The sequence below is a fragment of the Kryptolebias marmoratus genome, linkage group LG9 (assembly GCF_001649575.2).
Source record: "Kryptolebias marmoratus isolate JLee-2015 linkage group LG9, ASM164957v2, whole genome shotgun sequence".
Classification (NCBI taxonomy): Eukaryota; Metazoa; Chordata; class Actinopteri; order Cyprinodontiformes; family Rivulidae; genus Kryptolebias; species Kryptolebias marmoratus.
This window is the reverse complement of record NC_051438.1, coordinates 23124029-23149326: the sequence shown is the minus strand read 5'-3', so window position 1 is coordinate 23149326 and position 25298 is coordinate 23124029. Positions and strand designations below refer to the sequence as shown.

General features: G+C 36.5%; 1 protein-coding gene across 2 annotated transcripts in view; it reads left to right on the top strand.

The window, feature by feature from the left end:
• Positions 1 to 25298, top strand: part of enox2 (ecto-NOX disulfide-thiol exchanger 2) — a 153765-nt gene that overhangs the window by 16184 nt on the left and 112283 nt on the right. Inside the window, exon 2 of one of the 2 annotated variants that reach the window (XM_017408434.3) lies at positions 14552 to 14641. In XM_017408434.3, coding sequence (XP_017263923.1) covers positions 14608 to 14641 — 34 coding nt within the window. In that variant the 5' untranslated portion in view covers positions 14552 to 14607. Of the gene's footprint in view, positions 1 to 14551; positions 14642 to 23089; positions 23498 to 25298 lie in introns of those variants that run through there. The other variant, XM_017408435.3, reaches the window with a different exon arrangement.

Sequence of the window (25298 nt, the reverse complement as noted above, 5' to 3'; positions counted from 1 at the left end):
TCTCTCTGCATGTTTGAGATGAAATTTACTCAGTGTGTAAACAAAACTAAAAAAAAAAAAAAGCTTTCTAAGAACTGGAGACTTCTTTCATGTCTCCATTGATTTTGATAATAAACTGAAGAGGCTATTAGTCCTGATAGGAAAGTAGTTAAAAGAGACCTATTAAAAAATAACCACTGGCATCTTTTAAAGCTTACAAATTTCATTATAAACAATTTGATTAAAAATGCTGTAACCAGACTTCTCTCCTGGTAAATTGACATGAAACCTCTTGTGAAAAGAAAATAATTATTTAAAAAATATTTCACCAGCTGTAGACTACTTGTTTTTATTTCTGTTTGTCAGTTTTGTCAGGCAAGTGATCAAATCTATAGGTAATTGACAGTGTTATGCATATTCTTTGATAAAATTTGGCAGCTTTTTTTTTTCTCATTTTCTAGTGCATAAGATTTCCTGAGTAAAATGCTGCTGTTTTTCTGTTTTATGTCTTGGCACCTTGATAAATTTAGTTGAGAATCTGTGTAATGCAGTAGTCTTAAAAATTTGTTCAACATCCTTTTAGTGAACGCTAACAGCTTTGTTGATAATTACGTTTCCACTCCCCAAGAGATTCAAAATAGTGCAAATAGTCATCTCTTGGCTCTTACTTTCAAATGGGGAGGTTATCAAATAGTGTGTCTGAAGATTAACTGCATCAAACACTGCTGTTGTACACAGAGCTGCCTTTGACAAGTGGCTGTGTGTTGTATGTAATTAAGGAAGATAAACAATTTGAAAAGGTCCATCAACCACTTTCTGCAAACAGGAGATCGATGTCTTTTCAGTTAAATTGCCATACCTTGCAAACACGTTCTTTCTCTTTATTCAGACTAAAAATCTCTTGAAAGATTGTGAATCAAGCATCACATCAAACTGGATTACAGATTTGAGGAGATGTCAAACAGTGAGCTTCAACCATATCAACAGATAAAACAGTTCAGTGACACCACATGTGTGACTTTATAAACAAATGTACATCAATTTATTGATATTGAGAAATACTCATCAAAGGAATCCATTGGCTGTGCTGAAGTTGCCTTTATTCAATGTGGTTCTGTGTCAGAGAACTATTTCCAGAACAACATAAAGAATAGTTTTGGCCAAACAGGCAACTTCAATCTACTTTCCCTATTCTGTCCTATCAAGTGTATACATGAATGGTTCAATGTATATTAAATATATAGTAAAACAAAATGGTTTCTCTTGTCTACCTGAGTGTTAGTGAGAATATGTCTGCCTCGTTGCCTTAGGAATGGAGTTGTTTTGGGTGGCAGGAGTTTAAACAACATGTGGCATTGTTAGAAGGACTTTCTGACAATATTGAGGGATTTTGTTCCTTGCGTCTCTCCTTCAAAATTGTCTCCAAAGTGGGCAGTAAGACCCCAGTGACTCACTTGGCCATCCTCACCCGATCCTTCAGTCTTCCTGTCAGTTACACTACAGTTCCTGTACCAAGATGTGATGGCTGTCTGACAGGTGCTATATACCTCTACGTAGTATTTGTCAGAGCTCCTTGTAACTTCAGATGTTTCCAAAGCACTGACATTATACCTGATATCTTATCCCAGGATCCCTGGACAGAAGTATGAAGCTCAAGGTGGCTCCTGGATTTTTATGGGGAAAAATGTTAAAAGATCTCCATAACATGTCTGTTGTAATATAAGCAATAGTTCCTTTAGTGCCCCATGATGCGATGCTTGAGATTGTGATGCTGTCTCTGTAGATTGGGTTTGCTTCCATGGGATGTCATTCGATTCTATCAGATTACTACTTAGGGACTTCTCACCCTGGGTGAGCATCTTTGTTGTTTGTTCTGAGGACCCTCTGCTGTCTTGCTGATGGAGGCTGCTACTGTGGGGGGCTACTGTTGCACTTGCTTTTCATGTCAAAAATATAGAAAAGTTATGGTTTTAGCTTCAGACTTTGAACTTGTATTTGTTTTCCTGATCGTGTGGAACTATTGAACAAAAGAGTTGTTGAACATGTCTTTATATCTCAACGTATCCAGTGTTTATCTAGAAACTGTATGGCGGCCAAATATTTTCCAGTAGAAGGTGGTGTTCATCATTATTGTGCTGCCACAATTTGTCTGGCAGACTTTTTTATTTATTTACAATTTTTTAACTTAATTGTAAATGCTTGCTATTCAATGCATTTTTAAATCTGACTACCTATTTGTAGTTTGAATATAAATTGGGGTTTTAGCTCAGCAGTATTTAGTGTTATGTACATTATGATGCTTATCATAAAACCATGATAGAGAGCAACTGTAGATCATATTGTTTATCTACACTTTATGTAAATTAGTGAGAAATCTATAAGAATACAAAGTAATAATAATCTTTGCTTACTTTCTACTAGTTTGTCATTTTAGTTTAAGTTGCTTCACATATTCTGTCCTATTGCTGTAGGTTTGTCTACCACACAATATAACTTTTCCCCGACCTTCACTTATTTCCCATCAGAGATGCCAACATGTCACCAGAAGCGCTAAAGCCTAATGGCTATGGGAACATTTTCTGGGACACCTGCAGCAAACCTGAAGCCTGCTAGCCTGCTGAGAGAACAGAGAGGGGTTTATCTGGGCTGGCAGGCCTCGCCTTCAATGCAATGCCAATAGAAATGGCAGCTCATAACTTTGTGCTTCACACTCAGATAAAGCCCCCGGACAAAGAAGCAGCGCACCTAGACTGTGCTCAACTGAGGGAGGAAAGTAAGATACATGACAAATAACTCTTGACATTTTGCTCTAGTTAAATGTTTTAGTTTTAGTTTTTGAGATAGTTTGTTTTATTTTGTTATTTGCAAGTGTTAAAGCTCAAGTAATTTCCCATGCCAAACTATAGTTTCATAGGAAATCTCAGTTGTAGCTAAATTTAGAATATGTGCACGTTAGACATTATTTTCAAAGAATAAGTGACCTAAAATATTGTTGGATCTTAGAATCATAAAGAAAAAAATCTAAGGGATCCTTCTAGGTTTTTTATTTTCCACATTGAATGAGTTCCTTTTTGCCAATGCTTTTGTAGGTTACTTTTTCTTTTTCACTAGAATAATTTATTTGTTCCTTTTGTCTTTTGTAGTTTCTCAAGTGAGAGGGGGGGTTAGAATCACAACCAGAATTCTGGACTGGGAAATCAGCTTTGTTGGGTTACCCATGGCTGGCAACATTGACTCACACACTGTCACAACATGCCTGAATAACCAAGCCTGTCACCATGAATATAAAATGTGAATTTGTCATCTAACACTTAGATATGACCAAGATTAAAAAAGAGTAAATTCTACATGGTTTTCTTGTCCATTTCTCTATATTTCCAATCTAAAACGTGGTGCTTTTCTCTCCAGATCATGTTGGGTTTTTTTCATGGTTTGTCAAGTAGTGATATTAAATGTGTGCTTTTGGCTGATAGCATGAGTACACAGATTAACTTAAACTTTAGTTGTTAATTAGATTCTGTGCACATTAACACAGGCGCTTTGCTTATACTAGTCTATAGTGTTCTTAAAACTAAGCACTAAAAAAAAAATCAAGCTATTTACTCAAATACCCTGAAGAAAACTCATTTAGCATGGATTATCTCATATGACTACAATTTCTTTGCTTGGAGCAAGAAGAGAAAACAGAGTCATTAAGAACATTCTGTTTTTTGGTTATTGTTATTTATTGTGTATTGGCATGAATGTTTGTGCTTGTTTGGCAAGAATTTAACTTTGTCACAATGGCCTCAGACAAAAGGGAGAAGGCATTGCTGAGCCTAATGTTGGACTGTGGGAACAGTAAAGTCATTCTGTTTCAGCAGACCACTTAATAGCTCTGGCTGATGCAGAGCTGGGAAATCTATCAGTCAATAGTGCCAGACAATGAACAGCCTTCAAACTAGGCATGATGAACTGGGTTGAAATTCTAATGGTATGATAACCTTTTGTAAAAGTACCACATTGTATAGTATTGCAATTATAGTTGTGTTTGTGTATTTGTGTGTGTATTAAAAACAACTTTTTTTCACCACTGAGCCCAGTCTATTTCATTTCACACAACAATAAAGAAAATACGTTTTATATATATAGCCATTAGTAATAATGTACATTAAGTTAATTTAGGTTAACTGTTTATTACTTCAAAGTTATGTTATTACATTAATGATTGTGTTCTTTCAGTGTTGTTTGCAGTGACACACAAAGACTGGAGCATGAGTGGTGTATTGATGAGTGTTAACTTTACACACACAAACACATGCAGCTGGACTCTCAGTGTGTACAACACACAATGAGTCAGAATTATGTAGGTATTTTTGAACAGATGAATACAAAAGTAAAAAACTCAACCTTTGATGTGAATATTTACAAAACCTAATCATACTAATAGTCATAATTACATATTTCTCTTTTCTTACAATTGGAGCAATATTAAGCAATAATAGGTAATTAGTGACGCTGCTTCAGAAGCAAGCTAACAATAAGTTGTTTATTTCAACACTATTAGGCACACTAATTCATGTGGCCAGTGTGTTCAGTTTTAGGGTAATGTTTATATGTTCTGCCCTAGGGTAACCTATTGCTCACTCTGTGGTTTTACAAGACTAGAAAAAAGTCCCAACAGCTGATTGTGCCTTTACCAAAAAGGATACAATTTTGGTGGATTTAGCTTCTTTAGTGATCACACACCAATGGGAAGGGATCTACAATGTCCACAGCAGTGTAGATCTTATCTATTTAAGATTGACTGATTGATTGATTAATTGATTGATTTAACTGCCTCACTGGGAAAATCTCAAAATGATTTGAAGATTTTTTGAAGTTAAGCCATCCTTGCTAAAAAACATTTTGGCATTATATTTACAAAATTCTTTTATGCTGTTTAAAGTTTTAAGTTATTTTGCCTACTGCATTTGAAGTCCAGGCTGTAACCATCTACTAGGAGAACTGCAATACATTGAAGAACAGAACAAACTCAGCTTTCACACAGGAGAACACCAGCTGAGTTTGGATTCCTTCTCATAATAAAATATTGGGAACAGAATGTATTATTGTTACTATAAGTGGTAGCCAAATTTAGATTCTTTTAAACTGTTGAGCCTTGCATCATAAAACATACTCCTGGGGACAAATTAACAAACGCTGTTATTTTTCCCCTCTTTTAATGTTACTTTTGCAGAATGTTGGACGTGTTTCCCCAGTTTATGTGCTGGCATAGACAGAGACAAACTGTTAAAAGTAAGACAGCTGCACTCGGTGTTTTAACCACGACAAGTAATTTAGAAAACCTTTTCTTTCAAATTACATTAGCAGTGATTTGGTAATCATCACAGCTTCCCACACCTGCAGGGTAATGATACAACACAGCACCCGCTTCAGGTCCGTGTCTGTTTGGGTTTCCTGAAACCATTTCAGACCATGACATCTTAGCTACCAAGACTTTTAGGCTGTTAAAATACCTTTTTGTTTTTATTAAATTTTTTTTTTCAGTTTTAAGAATCCCTAAAGAGATTCAACAATATAAGAAAACCATTAAACCATCAAAAGCATTAACAATTATCTGAAGTCTTCATGAAGACTTCAGATCATTTTAAGACCGTAAAAACTGAGCAATATTGTTACTTTATATTGTCATGTTTAGTCATCTACCTTTGTTAGTCTCATCAGTATATGTTATTGTTACATTTAATTAAATTATTAACAGCACATGCTTAGGATTTTTTAAAATCTTGTTTGTGGAGGGAAACTAAAAGAGAATTTACACAAAAAAATCACACAAAATTTAGCCACCTAAACATTTGTGTCTACTTTGCTGATATTAAATCTTGTCTAGTTTTGCTCCTTTTTATTTTTTATTTTATTACTTTTTATAGCAAAAAATCAGTTCCCTTTGGCACTAACAAATGATATCCTGAGCTGAAGCTCAGCATTGCTGTGAGTGAGTGGGAGAAAATGATTTCCCCAACCTCCTTGTTGGCCATGAATGCAAAGACAGCGCGTGTCTACTGCTGCAGAACAGCACTCACTGGATCCCAGCCCACTCTTAAATTACGAAGCGAAGTCTCTCCCAAGACTGCCTTCAGTGAAACAGTTCAGGTTCCTATAACCACCACCACAGCTGTCAGTTAATGGAGTTTTGTGGCTCAGAATCCAAGACTTTATTTACAAATATAATGGTGGTGCGAATGGGGCAAAGTTGGAATTAGTTTCTTTGATGTTTGCATTTTTATTACATGAAGTAGTCAGTTCTTAAGTATTTTTGATCAATTATTGATGTTCAAAGACTTTTTAAGCAAATCCTCTAAGATGTGGTTAATTATCTTTGACTTTGGTTGTTTAGATATTATATTTTAATTGTGTCATTATTTCATTGTTTTAGAAACTGTCAATTCCTTGTTTGAAGGCTATTGTGTATGTTTTGTTTCATTTTGGGGTTATGACTTCCACTGGAATGCCCTGATCCTTGGACCCTACAGTGAGATAAACATGACTCTTGTTCAGTGTTTTCATTTTGAACCTGTGTAAGTTGTGAAGACAGTATTCAAGGCTTTCCTTGGAATATACACAGGCAAGAAGAAGGTCAAAGGGGTGGGAAGGTGACCGTAGGGCAGAGCTGATGATGTCTGTTCCCTCTCAGTGCTAACTGACAATGAGACGGTTGTTCTGAGCTCAGCTGTCCATCTTTAGTTGTTCAAGGTTGAAATATAGCAGCAAAAAAATGGTGCAGTTGCTTTGAAAAGGACAGTTTAATGCTGGTCATTGCAGTCACTTGTCTTAGTATAGCACTAAAGGTTTTTATTTGTGATTTGCTGGAATTTTATAGTTTTCCAGACTTAAAATGCTGAGAAAATTGTTAAATTTAAGCATAAATGGGAAATCATGACTGATGGTTCTCTGGAGACATTAGGGAGAATCAGTCTGTACTCCTCTGGAGGTGTGTGGCTGGTGATAAATATAGCTGCAGTCCAGAATTTGAGCTGCATAAAAATCTCCAGATGAATGAGTTATTAACTCTGATGTAAATAAGCAGACCTCCATCAGTGGAAATGCTACTCTTGCCAGCTTCGGTCATTCAAAGCTGGCCTTTTACTCCTAATGATGAGAAATGCAGACTTTATTCACTATAAAAGATATTTAGCGTTGTGTGGGAGAAAATAATAGAAACAGGCTTTAGTTGTAATTTTTTCCCATAGTACCTAACATTCCCAAACTCTTACAGGTGACAAGACATATCAAATGCATTAAGGGAAAACTGTAAGGGCAATAACACAGCAGTGGGTCTTTATTTCTTTTCTTTGCAGTAGGAAAGCTGTGAAAACATATTTTACTTCCCTTGAGGCCTTTCTGCTGGAGTGTGGCATTTTATCAACATTTTTTTTTCACTACTGGCCACAAAAGTTTTAACACTATAGAAACAATAACTGTTGAGCTCAACCAGATTGGGTCTCTGACTCAGAATCCATTACATTTGCAGTGATGGCTGACGTAGTTTAAAATGTTTATTTTTAAAAATGCTTTTGTGCTTTTAAAACCCTTTCATATATATATATATATATATATATATATATATATATATATATATATATAATGTACTAAGTTTCATAAATCCTATTAGTCATAGTTTCTTTTAAAGAAAAAAAGAAAAGTATTAGATGTTTCCAGAGTTTTAAAATCAAACTAATGGGTGCTCTTACATGTCATATGTTTCAGATTACATTTGAAGAATTATTTATATTTTGTGCTCCAAGTACATTAGGATGATATGGCTTGTATAAACTTAAAAAAAAAAAAAAGAAAGGATGTTTCAACCAGTGTTTGAAATAAAGTAAAATAACCAATAACTTATTTGAGGTGCCCTCATGACCTTGGTTTCCTGCTTATAGGGTTTCGTGTTGTTTTGTCTTGAGATGTTATAGAAAACGACTCGGTGTTGGTCCCTCTGGCTACGTCTGTTAATACTGTGGAAAATTGTTTTCTTGCTCAACATCAGAGTTTCAGCATGAGCCTTGTCTAAATGATGGGGTTTGGATCCCACTTGTAACAAGCTCTTCCTCTTTGATCATTATTTGCTGGAGAACAGTGTCTGCTCTGCTCTCTGCCTTCCTGCCCTTTTTCTGCCCTTTGGCTATCTTGTGTCTCCATTTGAAACTGATTTTTTTTCTGACTCTCTTTTTAATTGTGGTCATTTGTGTCATTGTATGTGTCTGTAATGTCAACACACACATGCAAGAGATCGAATGTGTGTGAGACCAGTCAAAATTATTGGACACACCTTATTGTTTTGGTTTAGTCAGCTACAATAGAATGGAGAGAATGTAATGTCATTTTTAAAGCTACATGAAATGAAAAAGAAAAAATACCACAGGCCATTCGAAAAGTCTAAGAACACAGACAACAGCTTCATGACCACAAATCACTGCTGTATTTCACTGTAATTTTTTATTTTCTTAATTATGTTGAACTCTTTTACACGATGAACTCACATATTGCTGCACAGTGGTCCCACTATCTTTCCAATATGTTGTTTCTGTGTGTAGGAAGGTCTGACAGACTGTCAACGCTTCCACTTGTGAGCAAAGGCTCATTAACAAACATACTCTGGCATGACATGTGGGTTTGTAGTGCGATGGGAGCATTTGTGGCAGGAATTTTCTAAGAAATGTGCGTAATTTCATACAGTTAAAAGATTAATTCAGTTAATTTTTAAGCATGCATACACATTGTTATTGCAGGAAGGATAACATAAATGTCCTTATTACAAAATGCATGACAGTTTATATACAGTAAAATATTAATTCTGATAACCTATGCTGCATCTCATAACTTCTGATGTTCATGGTAAAGAACAAAAAATGATGTTTGTCTCAAACTTTAGTGATTCAGGTTTAAGAATCTGCCTGTACTAAATTTGATACTTGCAGTGCATAAACATGAACTGCACATTGTAAGTATATTAAAATGAGTAGAATCGATGCCACTGTGTTAGCCACAAAGTCTGTGATGCTGCTGTGAAGGTGGAGTTCGTGTACACAACTTTGAAGCGTGCACAATGCTCACAACCACTTTCTGCTTTTTGTTTTTCATATTTCTTGCATTATCACGCTGGAAGATGTTGGTAGGCTGCCTGTCTGTTTCCCATGTGTTGAACATCTTCACAGCTGTGTTGCTTTGTTCTGCTGTATTAGAGCCACTGAACCTCTAGGCATGAAGCACTGATCAAATTGGGAGTCAATTCAGTGCGCAGTGTGACTAAGGAATATGAGGCCAACTTTAAATGTAGTAAAGACAGCATTAACTTCAGATAAACTTACTTGTAGGTGGTGGAAAACTTCTCATGTAAATCATGGGTAATGCTCTGTGTTATTATTGATATCTTGACATTTATCAGCTCATGGCCAGATGTCTGCTTCCATAACACTTGGTGTATTTTTATTACTCTCTGTTGACCTCTGTAAACCTCTGCCATATAACCTGTCACTAACGCTAATGTTGCCATTTCTTCTTCTTATGTTTTGTGTTGGTCTTTGAGGTCTTATAGCAGTTTAATGTAAAATGCTGACATGTCTGTGTGACTTTAATATTGCATTCGGTCCAGAAAGGTTCTGCAGAGAGCTTTATACCATATGTTTTATTCACCCTTTTGCACACTTACCTTTATAGTGTTTCAAGCTGTATTCAATGCTTTTCCCCCTGTAATTAACATCGAATGTAATCCAGTTGCTCACCGTTTGATTGGACAGCAACCATTTTAACCAACAGAATATGTCAGTGATTTTATTTCCCAAATTTCACTGCAGGGCTAACAATTTTAAACATTTAGGTTTTTGTTTGCAACTGGAGTAGGTGAATTAGTAAATAAAATATGATTCCTGTCCTGTGGGTTTCACTGATAGCACAACTTGGTTTCAATAATAGAGTAATAAATACATTAGTGCTCTAACAAGAAGTTTCCAATCCCTAAATTCTAGACCATCCCAATTCCCCAAAATAATTTTAGAGACAATTTTATTAAATCTTTGACTGAACAGAATAGATTTGTCATACCTAGTTGTGAGTGTAAACAATAAAAACAAGATATTTTGACACTCATTCTCCCGTCTGACTTACACAAAGTAGAAATAAATGACAAGAAACAACCTTTTGTTATGAAGCACTCCTTTCCTCTGTGCAAGAATATTTTCCAAGTAAAACTAAAAATAATCAATAAAACCCGTTCATACATTTTTATTTTTGAAGTCTACAAAATTTCAATAAGGTTGAAAGTTGCCCACAATTTATAACAAATTAAAAATCTGCTTAGCTGTAATGTGATAATGTCAACAATGCAGGACAAACTGCTAGCAAAGAAGCCTAAATCATTTGAATTTTAGGCTTAATGCTTTTATGCATTAATGCTTTTATCTTTGTGATTTGCTAATGGTTAGATAGTGTATAGTTGTTCGCTACGTAACAGATCTAAGTAGGAATTTTTCAAATATTTTAAATGCATTAAGCCTAAAGTTTAAACTTGTGAATGTGCATTTGAAATAGAAGAGCTAACCATCAGGCAATAAGTTTAGTTTGAATCAAAATAGTTTATTTAACAAAACTTCACAAAACGTTAGGCTTAAATACTTTAAAAAATTTAGGAATCTTTGCCATTTTCTTTTCTTGCCTTTGTGTGCAGCAAGTGCCTGCATTTCTGTACTTTGCTGTGAACATATTTCTGGTTCTCTGTCAAACATCAAACCATCCACGTTTTTTTTCTTGCTCCTCTGTGGAAAACTACCTGATCAAAAAGATAAGTGTGTAAGCTGAGGGACAGTTGCATGAAGCAAAAGGTAGAGGAGAGCTTTTTGTGAAGTGCTGATTAGTCTTTGTGAAGTTGGTCTGATAAATCAAAGGCTATGAATTGTTTCAGAGGGGGGATTTGGTTTGTTCAAGCCTAGGCTGCTGTTTCCCTGCTGTGGTTACAAAAGATGGATGAACCCATCGGGGCTATACGGGGTATCTCTGGTCTCCATCACTGTAGGGGGCAGTTGACTTTGATAATCCTTTTTTTCTCACTGAGCGTTTCTTCTAATCTAGGTTCGGGGTGTTTGGTTTTAGACATTTGGTGAAAAGATCAATACACCACAAAGACTAATCAAATATGTAATTTGAATGATAAATGTGTGCATGGACAGATGCACAACCAGGATTATATTTTGACATTTTGAAACAATAAACCTGACAATGACCATTCAGTCCAAATAAAAGAGTTTTTGACTACTAATAAATTTGACCAAAAGCTTTACCTTTCTATGCCTTCTTTCTATTTATGACATGTTGAATTTTTTTTCTGTTGTGGAAAATATACGAAGTTTTCTTAGAAGTCCTCATCATAAAAGTGCATACAGTTCTCTCTACATCACATCCTCCCAGCTAGTTTGTTTACTGTAATGGCTGAATATTGGTTTGTGAGCTGGGTCAAAATCAAAGCGTTATACTGATATCAAGGCCTGTGTGAAACTTCTCTCTTCCTAATGGTTTCATTAATAATCATTAGCATACACATTTGCCCAAGTTTGAAACTCATGCTTCTTTCAAACTAAGGAAAAGTATGTCAGAAATAAGGGAGTGAAAATGAAAAATGCTGGTAATAAATATAATGGTGGAAATGTTTGCCTGAAGAAAGATAATGCCATTTGTTTTTGTGCCAACGAAGGACCTTGAAATCAGATTTTCTTTGCGCTCTCCCCATAAAGAAAAGTCTTATTTTTCCAAATTAAAATAGCTGTCATTATTTTTCCAAAGTTTATTCTAATGTCATTTTGATGATGTGTACGCAGCCTAATTTTCTGTCTTCACAGAGGCGGCGAGTGCATTTTCTTGTTGGCCTTGATCTTGCTTTGTGGCTGCCATCAATGTGTTGAGAGGTCTGCTCACATTTTCTGCCATTTCCCTGGCACTCTGTTACACCACAGGCATGTCCACATGCCTGTCGATGAAAGGGCATATCACAGGGCTAGCAGCCATTTTTGTCTTATGTTTACTTACACTGCGTTCTATGTTTTGTGTGTTAACAATTTAAAATAATCCCTTACATTATGCGTCTGGGACCTAACCTCTCTGGAAAATCATTTTAGTTGTATTTTGAGGTAAGACAGTAGGTATAGGTTGTCTAATTTGGTTGACAGATTGTTCTGTTCAATTAAACATTTGTGCATTTGTTTAGTAAATCTTCATAATGTGGCTTGGTGCTGCTACAATTTCTCTTAACAGGCTGTTATAGGACAATATTGAATCAAATTCTATTCTTTTAATTTTAATTATTCTAAATCATGTAAGAACATTTAAAAATGCCTGACAAATTGATTTGATATCCATAATTTCCATTCATGCTTTTTTATTTATTTCTGTTAACAGTTTGTCATAACATTTCTGTCACACAGTATTGTCTGTGAGAAATCTTGACATAGATGAATTGTTTTCATTTCTTAGGTTTTAGCTAAAAATAGTCATTTTCTGGCAGAATGCTGATGGCCTGAAAACATATTACTTAATGCCTGAGCTTTTAGCTGTTTATCTGTTTTTCACAAAACATCTTATTGCCAGTAATTAATATGGTGTAATGTCTAGTGGTTGGCTTTTTATAGTTTTTTTATTATTATTATTTAAATTATTGTACTGTGTGTCATTACTCCTCCTGAGAGGTGTGGCTTCTAGCACTGACTACAGTAAATAGTAGTGTAAATATGTATATGTGCATATAGATCTTTGACAGGCCCAGGTCACTGTTTTGCTAACTAATGTAAACATTTTTACAACTTAATGCTCAGAATATTTAGTTTTTGTGTCATGGAGCCAATATAAGGTAATTTGACTGAAAAACTGAAGGTTGGTCTGTCTTTTTTGATTGGTTCAACTAGAAAACAAATAAAAGTGAAAGGAAGCATCACATCTCACACTGCGACAGATTACTAATTCTACTTATGAGTTATTTTTTAAGAGATGCATTTTTTAACAAATAAATAAAAACACCTGACAAAGTATTTACTCAAAAAAAAACTTTTTTTTTTTTTAGGAGATTGTAGTTATCTGATAGAAAAACTTAGAAACCCAAACAGAACTTTTGATGATTTGCTGCTGTTAGCTTTCATTCATTTAAATACTTGTAACTTATTATGTTCTCAATCATTCAGTTGTTACATAAAAGCTTTTCTTCTGTTTAGGTAAAGCTTTGTGACGAATGTTGGTGTAGGTTCTCGGTCATTCAGGACTTAGCAAATCCTGTATAAAAACCTCCATTCTAGTTGACATTTTTTTTAAACTCTCAGGGTATGTTTATTTACTTACAGGCCACACTGGAAAACAGCAGTTTGATGCTTTAACCTGCTTTTTGTCCTGACTTTGTTCTGGCAAATAGTGCCTGTGGCTCCATCCTTACTGACCACAGGCGGTGTGTGTAGACAACTATAATAAAACAAAGAAACATGTTTTTGATAGTTGTGAAAAAATATTTTTAAGTATGATTGTACCTGTTAACTCTGCGGTACCCATAAAACCTTGCTGTTATAATACATTTTATCAGCTGTTTGCTCAGTGCTAACAATGAGCTGCTTGTCTCTGTTTTAAAGGGGCCATTTTCAACATGAGTGGTGTTGTGTCCCAAGATCTAACTGCACTCGACACACAGTGTATGTCATCATAAATGTCATTATTTATTCAGTGAATAACATCTTCTTTGTCTGATCTGTGAGGATTAAAAACAAGTCAATGAGCTGAAATCCCACCAAGATTGTGATGCTTTGCTATACAAGAAAAAAAAGCTTATTCTGTAATTATTGCATTGACAGTCTGATTGTGTTTAATAAAATACACCTAAATCTAAAGGAGAACTCAATCCAGCTCCAGACAGAAATAGTGGACTAAAATGGTCAAGTCCTTGAACCATAGGTAAAGTCATCCGAATGAGCAGAAATGTCTTCCTCTAAGAATGCAGACTTTGCTGTCAGCAGTGTGGATTGGGGTTTGGGGATCACTGTGACCTTCTCAGTGGCCTGACTGTGTGTTGGCATGGCATGACTGATGCAGATTATCATAGCTGGAGAAAGCCAATTACTCCAGTCATCACTGCTCCCTCAGGGTTTCTCTTGGTGGAATGAAATGCATTACAAAATTCTCTGTGCAACCTTCTGACAGTGTTTTGTATTTCAGTGCTGATCCCCTCAGTTTGAGTGTTAATAGCGCAGTCAATGGGACCCACCCGAGCCTCAGAGCCCTCTTTGGCTCCAATGAGCTTCTGCTCCATAAAGCACGGAGGTCATGCCTTTTGGAGAAGTGGATGAATTACAGTCTTCTCTGTTTGTCTTTCTCTAGTCAAGACAAAGCCTTTTTTATTATTTTGGTGCCTCCTAAAAGCTCATCTCACTCGGTGTCCTTGAACAACTGCTGAATAAATAACTCGGCTTGCATAGTTGAGGTGTACAAGACTCTGCTGTGGTATTTTGTGAAACAGAACGAACAGTGGCTAATCAGAAATTTGTTCTGCTTGGTTTTGTTTCCAAAACAGATTTGCTACAAGAGCAGAAAAGCTGAGATCACAGAGCGCATCGCTGCGTCTGTAGGATGTACAAAGACTACAGATCAAATCGAGTCACAGGTAAGAGGCCTTTACTGTCAGGGTATAATTTATTAGTTAGACTTATTACTCTGTTGGATTCCAGAGTGCCTGTTGTGGCTATTTTAAATAATGCTGAAATTTCACATCACCAAGAGAACTCACAGGTCAGATTTTTCATTTAAATCCCAAACATCGTCAATAATCTAACAAGTCTTATTCCTTATTATTATTTTTTTCTTGCAGCAACCCAGAAATCTCCATCGTGCTTTCTTAAATTTGAGATGTTTTCTTTTAACTGCGTGTTTTAGGTTCATGTTTATGATATTAAAAAAAACAAAAAAACATCTTCTGCATCCTTTGCTTTACTATCAAAACCTCAAATTAATTATGTTATTGAACTTTATGTTTTGGGACTAAGGTACAGTACCTCATATTTACAGTGAAACAGGCTCACGCACAAGACTTTTATTTGTGATTTATTTTATTTGTGAACCTGATATGTTCACAAACCTGTATACATATGCAGAAAAATACTCGAGAGTCAGAACATAGCATAACAAATTGGAAAATGACATATTTGTTAATTATTTACTACTGATGTTGCAATTTCAGCAAAAGTAAAAAGTAATGCTGTTTAAATAAATTACATCTCCAGTGTACTTCAAAGAATATTTTTATTCAGCAAATACTTATTTACCAAGCAATAATTAAAAAAAACAGCTGCAGCATTTACAGACAACAGTTTTCTCCACATATTATGGAAATTTGAACTTGCATTTATCATTGTTTTAAGATTAAGAATGACAAGCGTGCTCTTTGATTGTGGAGGAAGAATCAGGCCCTGTACTTGTTTAGCATCACTCCGTTCACATGGGGAACAAGCGCTGCTTCACCTCACAGAGCTCATTACATGACCTCTGTCACAGTCTTGTTAGGATATCTCCGAAGAGGTCTCAGAATGTCTTTTTTCTGTCGGTGCACACAACTACAATGAGTGTTCAACACAGGAAAAGAAAGTAATGATTTTCATTTAACAGATAATTAGCTTTTACGCAACCACATTATTCATTATGCGTTACATGAGGCGTGATATTACTATGTTTCACTAACTATCCGTGAGGTTGGGTTTTTTTAAACAATGGGTTCCTGTAGTACTTTGTATGAAAGTAGAACCTGAAGCAAGTAAGAAACTGACAAAAGAAAAAGAGGGGGGAATGAAAAGCGCCTCCTTTGCTGGGCTTTGGCCGATGAGCGTGTCCGTCCCCATTCCTCTTACATGGTGCAATATGCAGGTCAGTCAGGCGATAATGAATGCTCTGTCTGATCCTCCAACGTTCTTCTTCCCTCCAGCATGTCTGCTATGCTCTCTTAGTTATTTTCTCTGTTACTTCACCCCTACATTACGTTAGTAGAGTTGACTTTCACTGGTTCAGTTATTCATCAGTTTCATCATTTGTTAAGAATGGTTCAATTTAAAAAAAAGTTTGTTTCTATATTCTTATTTATTTTATTTTAAATAAATTAAAGAATAAACATGACTTTGTCAAATTTAAATGTCAAAAATAAAGAATGACATATTTTGGTCAAAATCTTTTACCTTAGTGTCTAAGATGCACACAGAACTAAATCAAATCTTTTTAATCCAGAAGTATCTGCAGTGCAGTCAGATGTTATCAGGCATTCAAGATTTCATAATAATCATTTACTATTTAATATTATGGTATTAAAAATATATTTTATTACCTGTTTTTCATGGTAAAATAAACAGAAACCAAATGTAAACAAAAAAAAAGTTGTTGTCAGCAGTATCCTAAATTTCCAAGTAATTCTGAGGTGAACAGGAATTTCTGTTCAACTTAAGATATTTTCTTATTTGTCTTGTCATCCTCTTTAGAAGTTCAACAATTACCTATGTAGCAATAAGGACTAATAAAAGATTTTGCTTGGTCACTGTTTTGAGTTAATCTATACTGTGGCGAATATTAGAAGTCAGTAACTGCTTGCAAATTTAAAACAATAAACAAACAAAAACACTGCAGTATTTTTTAGGTTTGACGCAGTTTTGACAATAGCATCCAAAATTCAGGTTCTTTCTGGTGAAGATGCTTTAAAAGTTAAAAATAAAACATCACTTCACTGCTAGCAGCATCAGTAAATATTAAATAACTGACGACAGCCCGTCACAGCTAGATTTTTCTTCTGTACTGAAACTATGTGAAGAGTTCGGCTCTTAAATAAAATATATTTAAAAAGCATTTAAAAGGAGCAAGCCATTTGGATTTGCATGAATATAATGTTTAATTTGTGACTGTAGAAGGCTTCACCACTTACTTGAACAACAACAACAATTTATCTGTTTTAGAAAACAGTCAAATGGTCCACAGTGATTATATTTGCTGTTTTTTACTGTAAATTTACAGCAATTTTCTTTTTTTTATTTTAAAGTGTTGCTTCCTAAATAAAAAACAGAAGTTTTTTTTTGACACTTGAAATGAGGCTTCATAACTCTTTGAATATTTACAAACAAGTTTTCAGACAAATTGATATAATAATCAATTTGAGTAAAGTTCTCCAAAGTTGCCACACTCTAGTGTAATTTTCTTTTTCTAGGTCAGATTTTGGCCATTTTTGGGAGTCGGAGGCCTGATTAAAAACTGGCTTTTGTGTTTTGGCTGATAGTACATTTGATGCAAGAAATCACAACAAGGTTGCTGTACAACTACGCTAAACAAGCAATTATATAATCCTTGCTCCCATAAGCTGATTAGGCTTTTATGAGAGGTTTTCCCACCTTTGGATGCAGAGTGGTAAAGTTTTAGAACAAACCCGATATGAAACGACCTGTTCTCGGGGCTGTTTTGGTGGCCGTGTATGAGTAGTGTTCAAGTTGAGTGGTTCTCTGGCTGTGACTGATGGAAGGGCAGCAAGCTTTGCTAACAACATTTCAGCAGCGCAGAGGGGTTAACAGTTGTTTTGCACTCTGTGTGAGACCCATTTCCATCAATATTCATGCTGAGAGGAAATTCTCTGGAGGAAGTCCTGGCCTCTTTTTGGATTTAGTCTGATCCGGTTTCCAGGACAGATTCTTCTGTCACCAAAGCACATGCTGTAGTTCCTTCCCCTCATAAGATCAAGAAAACCATGACAAGTAGTGTTCCTTATCTCAGAACATATTGTCTAAAGTTACTTTGAATGATTTCTTGTTACTCCTCCACAACTCATTAATTTATTCAAGCAGGAGTAGGTGAAGCTCCTGTAATGAGGTGTGACTGAAGCTGGGGAATCACCTCAACCTTTCCTGCCCCAACGATCACCCGCTAACCATCAGCCGGGCTGCATGGATGTAAAATAAGGAGGAAGAAAGTGAAAAAGTGGAATATAATTAGAAGCAGTGAGGAAGATAAAGGTCAAAGTTAAGCCTGCAAACCTCAAAGACAGAGCCGTCTCCTCCAACCTCCAGGATGTATCGACTGTCATACAGTGAAGTCAGATAAATGATATTTGTCACTTGTGTCTGAGCTACAATCTCACCAGTCATTGATTTCTAAGCAGAACCACAACATGAACTACCCCTCTTTCTTTAAATATTTGAACTTTCAGAGCAGAGGTTTTTTGTTTTTTTTAAATGCTCTGAAAGTTGCATGGGGCAGCTACTGTAACTGAACCTTGTTTGACAGGAAAAGGCTTATAGATTGGTGCTTTCTTAACAAGGGAGAACATTACTGTGGGATTTGGCAAGTAACTCAATAAAGGCAGACAAACAAAGTCAGCATCTCATGGGAGAAATAGTCATGAATGTTTAGTGAAGAGGCAAATATTGAATAAGAGGATCGCTAGCTAAGACAAGAAACAGGCTATGTCTCCCAAAGCTCTTGTTTAAATTTTACTGTTATTGTTGTTGATGGTACACTGCTTTCATTTAGCATGCAGTAATTAAATTTGAAATATTGATTATGTAAGATTTCCTTGTTAACTAAACTAATATATTCAGCAGGAGATTTAGTCTAATGGGAACGCCCCTTATTTTATAAATCTGTTTCTGTTTTATTCCATGAACCAACATATAGATTGGACTTGTGACTTATAAAACCCTCTCACATAACCAAATTCAAGTCCAGCATTTTATCTGACTAAAGAAAACTCATCATCAAACACACTCGTTCTCATACAAAACCATAAAACCAAACCAAGGCAGCTTTCATCTGCTGAGGCACAGACTCAAATTAGTGTTTGATTTGAATGTTTTGCTGCACTAAGCTGACCACGGATATAACATCATTGTTTAAAAGAAAAAAAAAAATCAAGACATCAGACAAAAATCATTCCATGTGGACGCCAAAATTGAAGGAGAGCATGCACTGGCTGTTACTCATTACGAATGGCTGACAGAGGTAATTGAATTTTGCCTGAAAAACATTCACTTTATTTATAAAAAGCCTTCTCCGGTTCAAAGAAAAAAGAAAAAAAAAAACAAAACAGAACAGCAAAAAAAGCCAGCTATGAGTTGGTTGCTTTGCGTTTTTATGTGACAGACATGTAAATTATTAAGCAGATTTTTTTGCTAATGGTGTTAGCTAATGTCCAACTCTATAATATGACCAAACTTCCTGTAGACTGCATGATGTGTATGCTTTTTTTATTTTAGTGACCTACTTTTGCATGCAAAGCAGGGAATTTAACCATCCAATATTTTTCAAAGGCTGGGCTTTGGATCAAATGTTCGAGGAACACAGGTGTACATATTATTGTGTCAAGTCTATGAGGTCTTTCCAAATATCCAGATTGTAACATATCCTGCGAAATACCCATTACACTACTGGGGTACCTGCCTCCTGCTCAAGTTCTCCCCTTGATTAGTCAATAAAAAAGTCTGTCTAGTTTTATTTTGAAGTTTAGGATTTGTATAAATGTTGGCAAGAACTCAGACAATAAGCTTACGTGCAATAACAAATGAAGTCAGAAGAGAAGATGCTCCTCAACGGGGTTTTTTTTTTTTTTCCTGCTGCCTGCGGTTCAGATTCTTGTTAAATTGCTCCAGCAGGAGAAAGCTGTCAGGCTGCAGGGTATTTTATTGTGCCATTTTTCATATTTGAGCTAAATCTTTGGCAGCATCATTGCATGTATATCCTAATCATTCTTCAGCAGGGGCTAAATGTAAATGTGCATTTTTCATTTGTGGGAAATAATGGTGCACACTGATAACACACTGCTGCTTGCTAAAGAAGAATCAACATTTCCTTAAATCAGCCTCAGTTGTTTAGAGAAGCACAGAGAATATTTCCTGAAGCTGGATTCCGAATGGTGTACTAACTTAATATAATACTATTCTTTGACTTAAACCTTGTTTGTAGTGCAGAGGTATTGACACTTCGCAGCGGGCTGGAAATTGAGAGCAAATTTGAGTTTTGGAAAAAGGGAAATGGCACTCTGTCCTTTAGTAAATGATTTTATTTACCTTTAAAATGGTTTTGTGCTAGCTGTAGAAAATAGTTACTGGTGGGGAAAAGGAGAGAATTGTTTGATGCTGGAGTTGTTGCTATCCAAAGTTCACAGAAAAGCCATGAAAACTGTTTTAGTTTTTAAATATGGATGTTTTTGCCTGTGTGAACATTCAAATACAGACTCTGTCGTATAAAATCACAACCAAGCTGTTCTGCAGTTGCCTTTACCTTTAGGTTATTGCTAGATTTTTGTTTAAACAATTAGAAGAGAGAATTGATTTTCCAACCACATCCGATTTTAGCTTAATATCTGTAATATGGACTTATAGACATTTTTGTGCTGTGTTGGCTCCAAAAGAGAATCAGTTGTTGATGTTCTTTCAGTGATTGCTTCCATAGACTTACATTAAAATCCATCCAATGGTTCATGAGATATTTTGCTAACACTACAGACGAACAAACACAGAGATGTTGGCAGAAAACATTTTTGCTGCTTCACCTTTGACAACAGGTGACAATAAATCATGACATAAAGAAGGAATCAGTGTGTGCTCCGGCTTTCCTAAGTAAAGCTGACTTAAAAAAGGCAAACTGAAACATTGGATGTAGGAGTTTGTAACTTTCCTTAAAGCTTGTTCTGTTTTTCAGTGACACTCTTCCTCTGCAGTGTTTTAGTACAGTCAGCTGAAGAATTAGCCATGCCATCTGCTCATGTTGTTACACATTCATTCACATTTTCTCTTACAAATTTTCTGGAGGTTCAGTTAAGATTTGCACCGTCTGTTTGCAAACGTGGCCAATTTGACCTCAGGTTCTTTCTGTTCGCCCGTCACGTGCAGCACTTCAAGTCGTTTAAAATTTGAACATCTACAGGCAGGAGGCAGCTGAACTGTGTTGCCCAACACTCAGAGGGCTCTCTGTTATTTAGTCGACTACGTTCCTTTTTACTGGAGGTATGCAATTATTAGACATGGTGGATCTGAATCAGAATATTTACAGAGAAAAACTGACTGTTATGGTGATCAGAAATGTTAGGATTCACATGTTTATTGCTCGATATTCTTAAAAATAGGATATTCATATTTTTTTCCCTACAAATATTTATTTTAAATGGAATTTTCTTTTAAATCTTAAAAGCAAAATACCTAAAATGAGCACAAAGCTTAAACACTGAATCTTTAAATATTTTTGTTAACAGGAGATGTTTCATAAATTCTTCTCCCTGAGCACGAGACATCAGCGCCTCTCCCAGTTTATGAGATCGGGGATAAAAGGCTCATCTGACCGCTGCACCGATGCATTAGATAACATTCTCATTGATATTTTGCATGTTTCTGCACACAGCTTGTCTCTAATTATGGAAGCGTAATGGTGTTTGCGCTGCTGTTACGCTTGTGTAATTAATCTTTTCACTGAGTGTTGATCAAACCAAGACAACGTTCAAGCCTCATTCATTTTTCACAAATCTATTGTTCACAATATGAGAACAGACCCTTCATAAATATTAAAAAAAAAAAAAAAATCTTAAGAGTATATTATTGGAAATACTTTGATGTTAAAATAGAAATAAATTAAATTAATTTTCTCTTATTAATCATTAAAAACAGCAGCATTTGAATAATTTGAATCCACCCATTTGTTATTAAAGCAGTCATTGAAGAATTGCATATCAGCCACCGCCTTTTAAACCAGAGTTTTAAACTGAAATGATCTTATGATGAGAAGGGTTGTGGTTATAGCCTTTTTGGTCAAACCTTGTAAATGTTGTTCTGGACCATCTCATAAGATATCGTGAAAACTCCCAAGATGTGTCAGCATTCAGAGGATGTGTTGAGGGTTGCTCTGAGCAACAACCAGGCCATATTTAACTCAACAACTGTCAAACTGACTGAGCTGTCGCTGTTTTAGTGTTGGCTAATGTTGATTAGCTGTGGTGGCCATTTTTGATTTGTGTTGACTCAAAAAGTGAATGAGTTTCAGATGTACAGCCAGTGATTACGTTGAGGGTTTCACCAAAATCTGTCCAGTGGTTTCTGACATGTTGCGGTAACAGACAGTGTTGACTCTAACAGTTAAAGCCACAGTTTTAAGCAGAAGTTGTGTAATGTGTAGCGTTTGAAGTATGTGGTACGAATTAGTCTCAGCTACTACCACCTGTAATTTTAGCTAAGTGTCTGTAGACGTTTGTTACAGTCATTGTTGTTTTCTAAGATGACTTTTATTGGGTTGACTCTAAAAAGTAATCAGTTGTAGATGTACGTCCAGTGACTACTTTCCGAGAGTTTCATTAAAATCCGACCAGTGATTCATTAGATATTTTACTAACAGACAGAGTTAAATCCAATAGTTAATGGCAAAGTTTTAAAAACAATTCTCTTTGCAATGAGTTAGCTCTCAAAGTATAAGTTGGGGATGGCTTTCAGCTACTACCACACTGACATTTAGCTCAGTATTTGTAAAATTAACTGAGGTATAGCCATTTTTGTGTTTGCTGAAGTTGCTTAACTGTGGCAGCCATCTTGAATGGGGTTATCTCCAAAAGGTAATTGGTTTTAGATGTACATCCAAGGATTGCTTTCTGAGAGTTTCATTAAAACCTGTTCACTGGTTCATGAGGTATTTTGCTAACAGACTGGCAGACACAAACACAGACATGTGTAAAAACATTATCACCCATTGACATGGGCATGTTTTTAGTTTTAGATGTGGGGCACAACTTCAAGCTTATATCACAGGCATAATACAAAACTGAGAATGTCCATGCTTCCTCTCCATCTGGCAAACTATTGAATGGCAAATTAAAACACAGCTGTCGGAAGTTTAGCCCAAATCGACTAACTGTTTGTCGTTTCTTTTTTTTTTTTTACTAAAGTTTCCTTAATAGTTTAAAAAATGTTCATTCATCTCGGGCTCGTGTTAAAGGAAGCCTCTCTGTTGCAGCTCGGCTCTCCGTTTCTCTGCGCTTCACGTGCCGCTTCCCTTCGCCTCCTCAGCGCCTCCTCAGCGCCCGCGGCTCTCAGCGCGTCTGGCTGCCGGAGGAAGAAACGGGTCGCCTCGTCGCCGCGCGCGTCCGAGGCGAACAGTTCCGCGTCGCGCGTCCGAGGCGAACAGTTCCGCGTCGCGCGTCCGAGGTGAACAGTTCCGCGTCGCGCGTCCGAGCCGAACTATTCCGCGTCGCGCGTCTGAACAGAACTACTCCGCGTCGCGCGTGGAGAGGGCGGTCTCGGCTGCCGTAGTTAAAAAGGGTCCCGCTTCGACTGGCTGCTCTCATTGCAGTCCAGTCTGCCGAGCCGAGCGGAGCGGAGCGGACTGACACAGGGACGAACCCAGTCTCCAGTCAAGGATTCTTTTATTTATTCTTTTTTTTTTACCTGCAGCACTTCGTCCTCCGGCGCAGGACTGACAGGAATCGCGCATCGCCTTCTGTGGACAATGTTTCTCTTGCAGTACACGGGTATATGTTATTCTTCTTCTTATCATCATTATTATTATTATTTAAGTTTCATCCGACTCTCGCTTGTGTTCCGGTCGTCTCTCCACATTGCTGCAGGCTAACAGTGCGTCTCCTCCTGCCAGTTACCGCAAGAGTTATGCGGCGTTTTGTAACATTGTATCAGTCATTTCACACAAGTTCTTCCAGCGAGCTAAAAAAAAAGAAAAGAAAGAAAAGCCATCCACTTGCCCGGAATCATCGGGCGGATAGCAGCTGCTCAGACCGCAGCTCCTCTCTCCAGCGCAGCCTTGTTTGTTTCTGCTCTTTGGGGTTTTGATGTGGAATGCTGCTGCTTTGGAGATGTGATCAAAATAAATGACTGTGTGCAATTGCTTGTGAGGCTATAATCTGTCATAACGCACGCCTTCTGATGCTGGTTAGGATCGGAAGTTTTCAGAAGAGATCGCTGTTAGGAGCATATTTTCACATGCTGCACGATCGGGCTTCTGATGGGCTGCATTTGGACATCAAATTAAAGTGGATAAGGCCTATCAATGTTGCAGGGATGGCAATGTTTTCCCTCACAGATGCTTTTTTTTCTGCTGCGACGTCCAACTATTAGCATTTCCGTGTCATTTATTCCCCAATGGCCATAAGTAGCTCAGTTTTTAAATGGGACATTTTCTCTGGACTCGCAGGATCTAATTAAGCAAGGATGATGCTTTTGAACTCTGCCATTAACCTGCTTACTCTGCTTCATTCTGCCACTCTGTTCTCCAGCTTTCTCTGTTTATAGTCATGGTAAATTTACCTCAGATGTCCCACAGCTTTATTTTATTTTATTATTTTTTTCTTTTTAATTAATTAATTTATTTGCCTTTCATGTGTTCAACCATAATTGCTGCTTTCCTTAAGCTCATAAAAGCAATGACTTGTCAAAGATAAGTCAAATGTTTTTAATTTACCATTCTGAGTATAGTAATTAGCGTCTCCACCCTCATATTTTCTTGCTGTCTTTCTGAGCAAGCAGAAATATAGTTTTCAGATCTCCGACAAGAGCAATGAAGCTGAAATACCCCAAATGAAAAACCTAGTAGTTAAGTTGGAGTTAGTTGCTTTTGCCGTCACAGTCCTGTAGCTTCAAGTGTTGCTGTTATCCTTTTGTCCTGTGGCTGAAATGTGTTTCTTGTCCTTTTCTGTTTGGCTGCTTTTCCTTTCTCTTTTTGCGAGTTGTTAATCTTCCAGAGACAGAGATCAGTTTCCATCTCCTCTATTTCCTCCCTACCAGAGGCACAAACATGCTTTGAATCAAATTGAGTGAGTGGAGGTCGAGTGCCTCCCTATGACCACTGGGAGAGAAAAGGTCCATCGGGCGTTGGGACAGCAATTTACCCCCATTCTGCTCTCTGATCAACAGGCAGAGCATCATTAGATTGCTTTTAATGGTGAGGGGAGAGGGAGGCACTTTTGCTAAGATCTGCCAGAAAGTCCAGATTTGAAGGTTTTGCATAGAGTGCTTGAGAAAGAGCTTGGGTTGTTTTTTTTGTTTTTTAATCTCTCTTTGGCATAAGATGCTAGTGCTGCAGAACAAATTAAGACTGAGTTCAGAGCTCCACTTTATAATACCAAGAGATTTGGAAACTTTGGGAACTCAAATTTTAATTGGTCACTCTACAGGTGCTGGTCATAAAATTAGAATATCATGAAAAAGTAGATTGATTTCAGTAATTCCATTTAAAAAGTGAAACTTGTATATTATATTCATACATTACATACAAACTCATATATTTCAAATGTTTATTTCGTTTAATTTTGATGATTA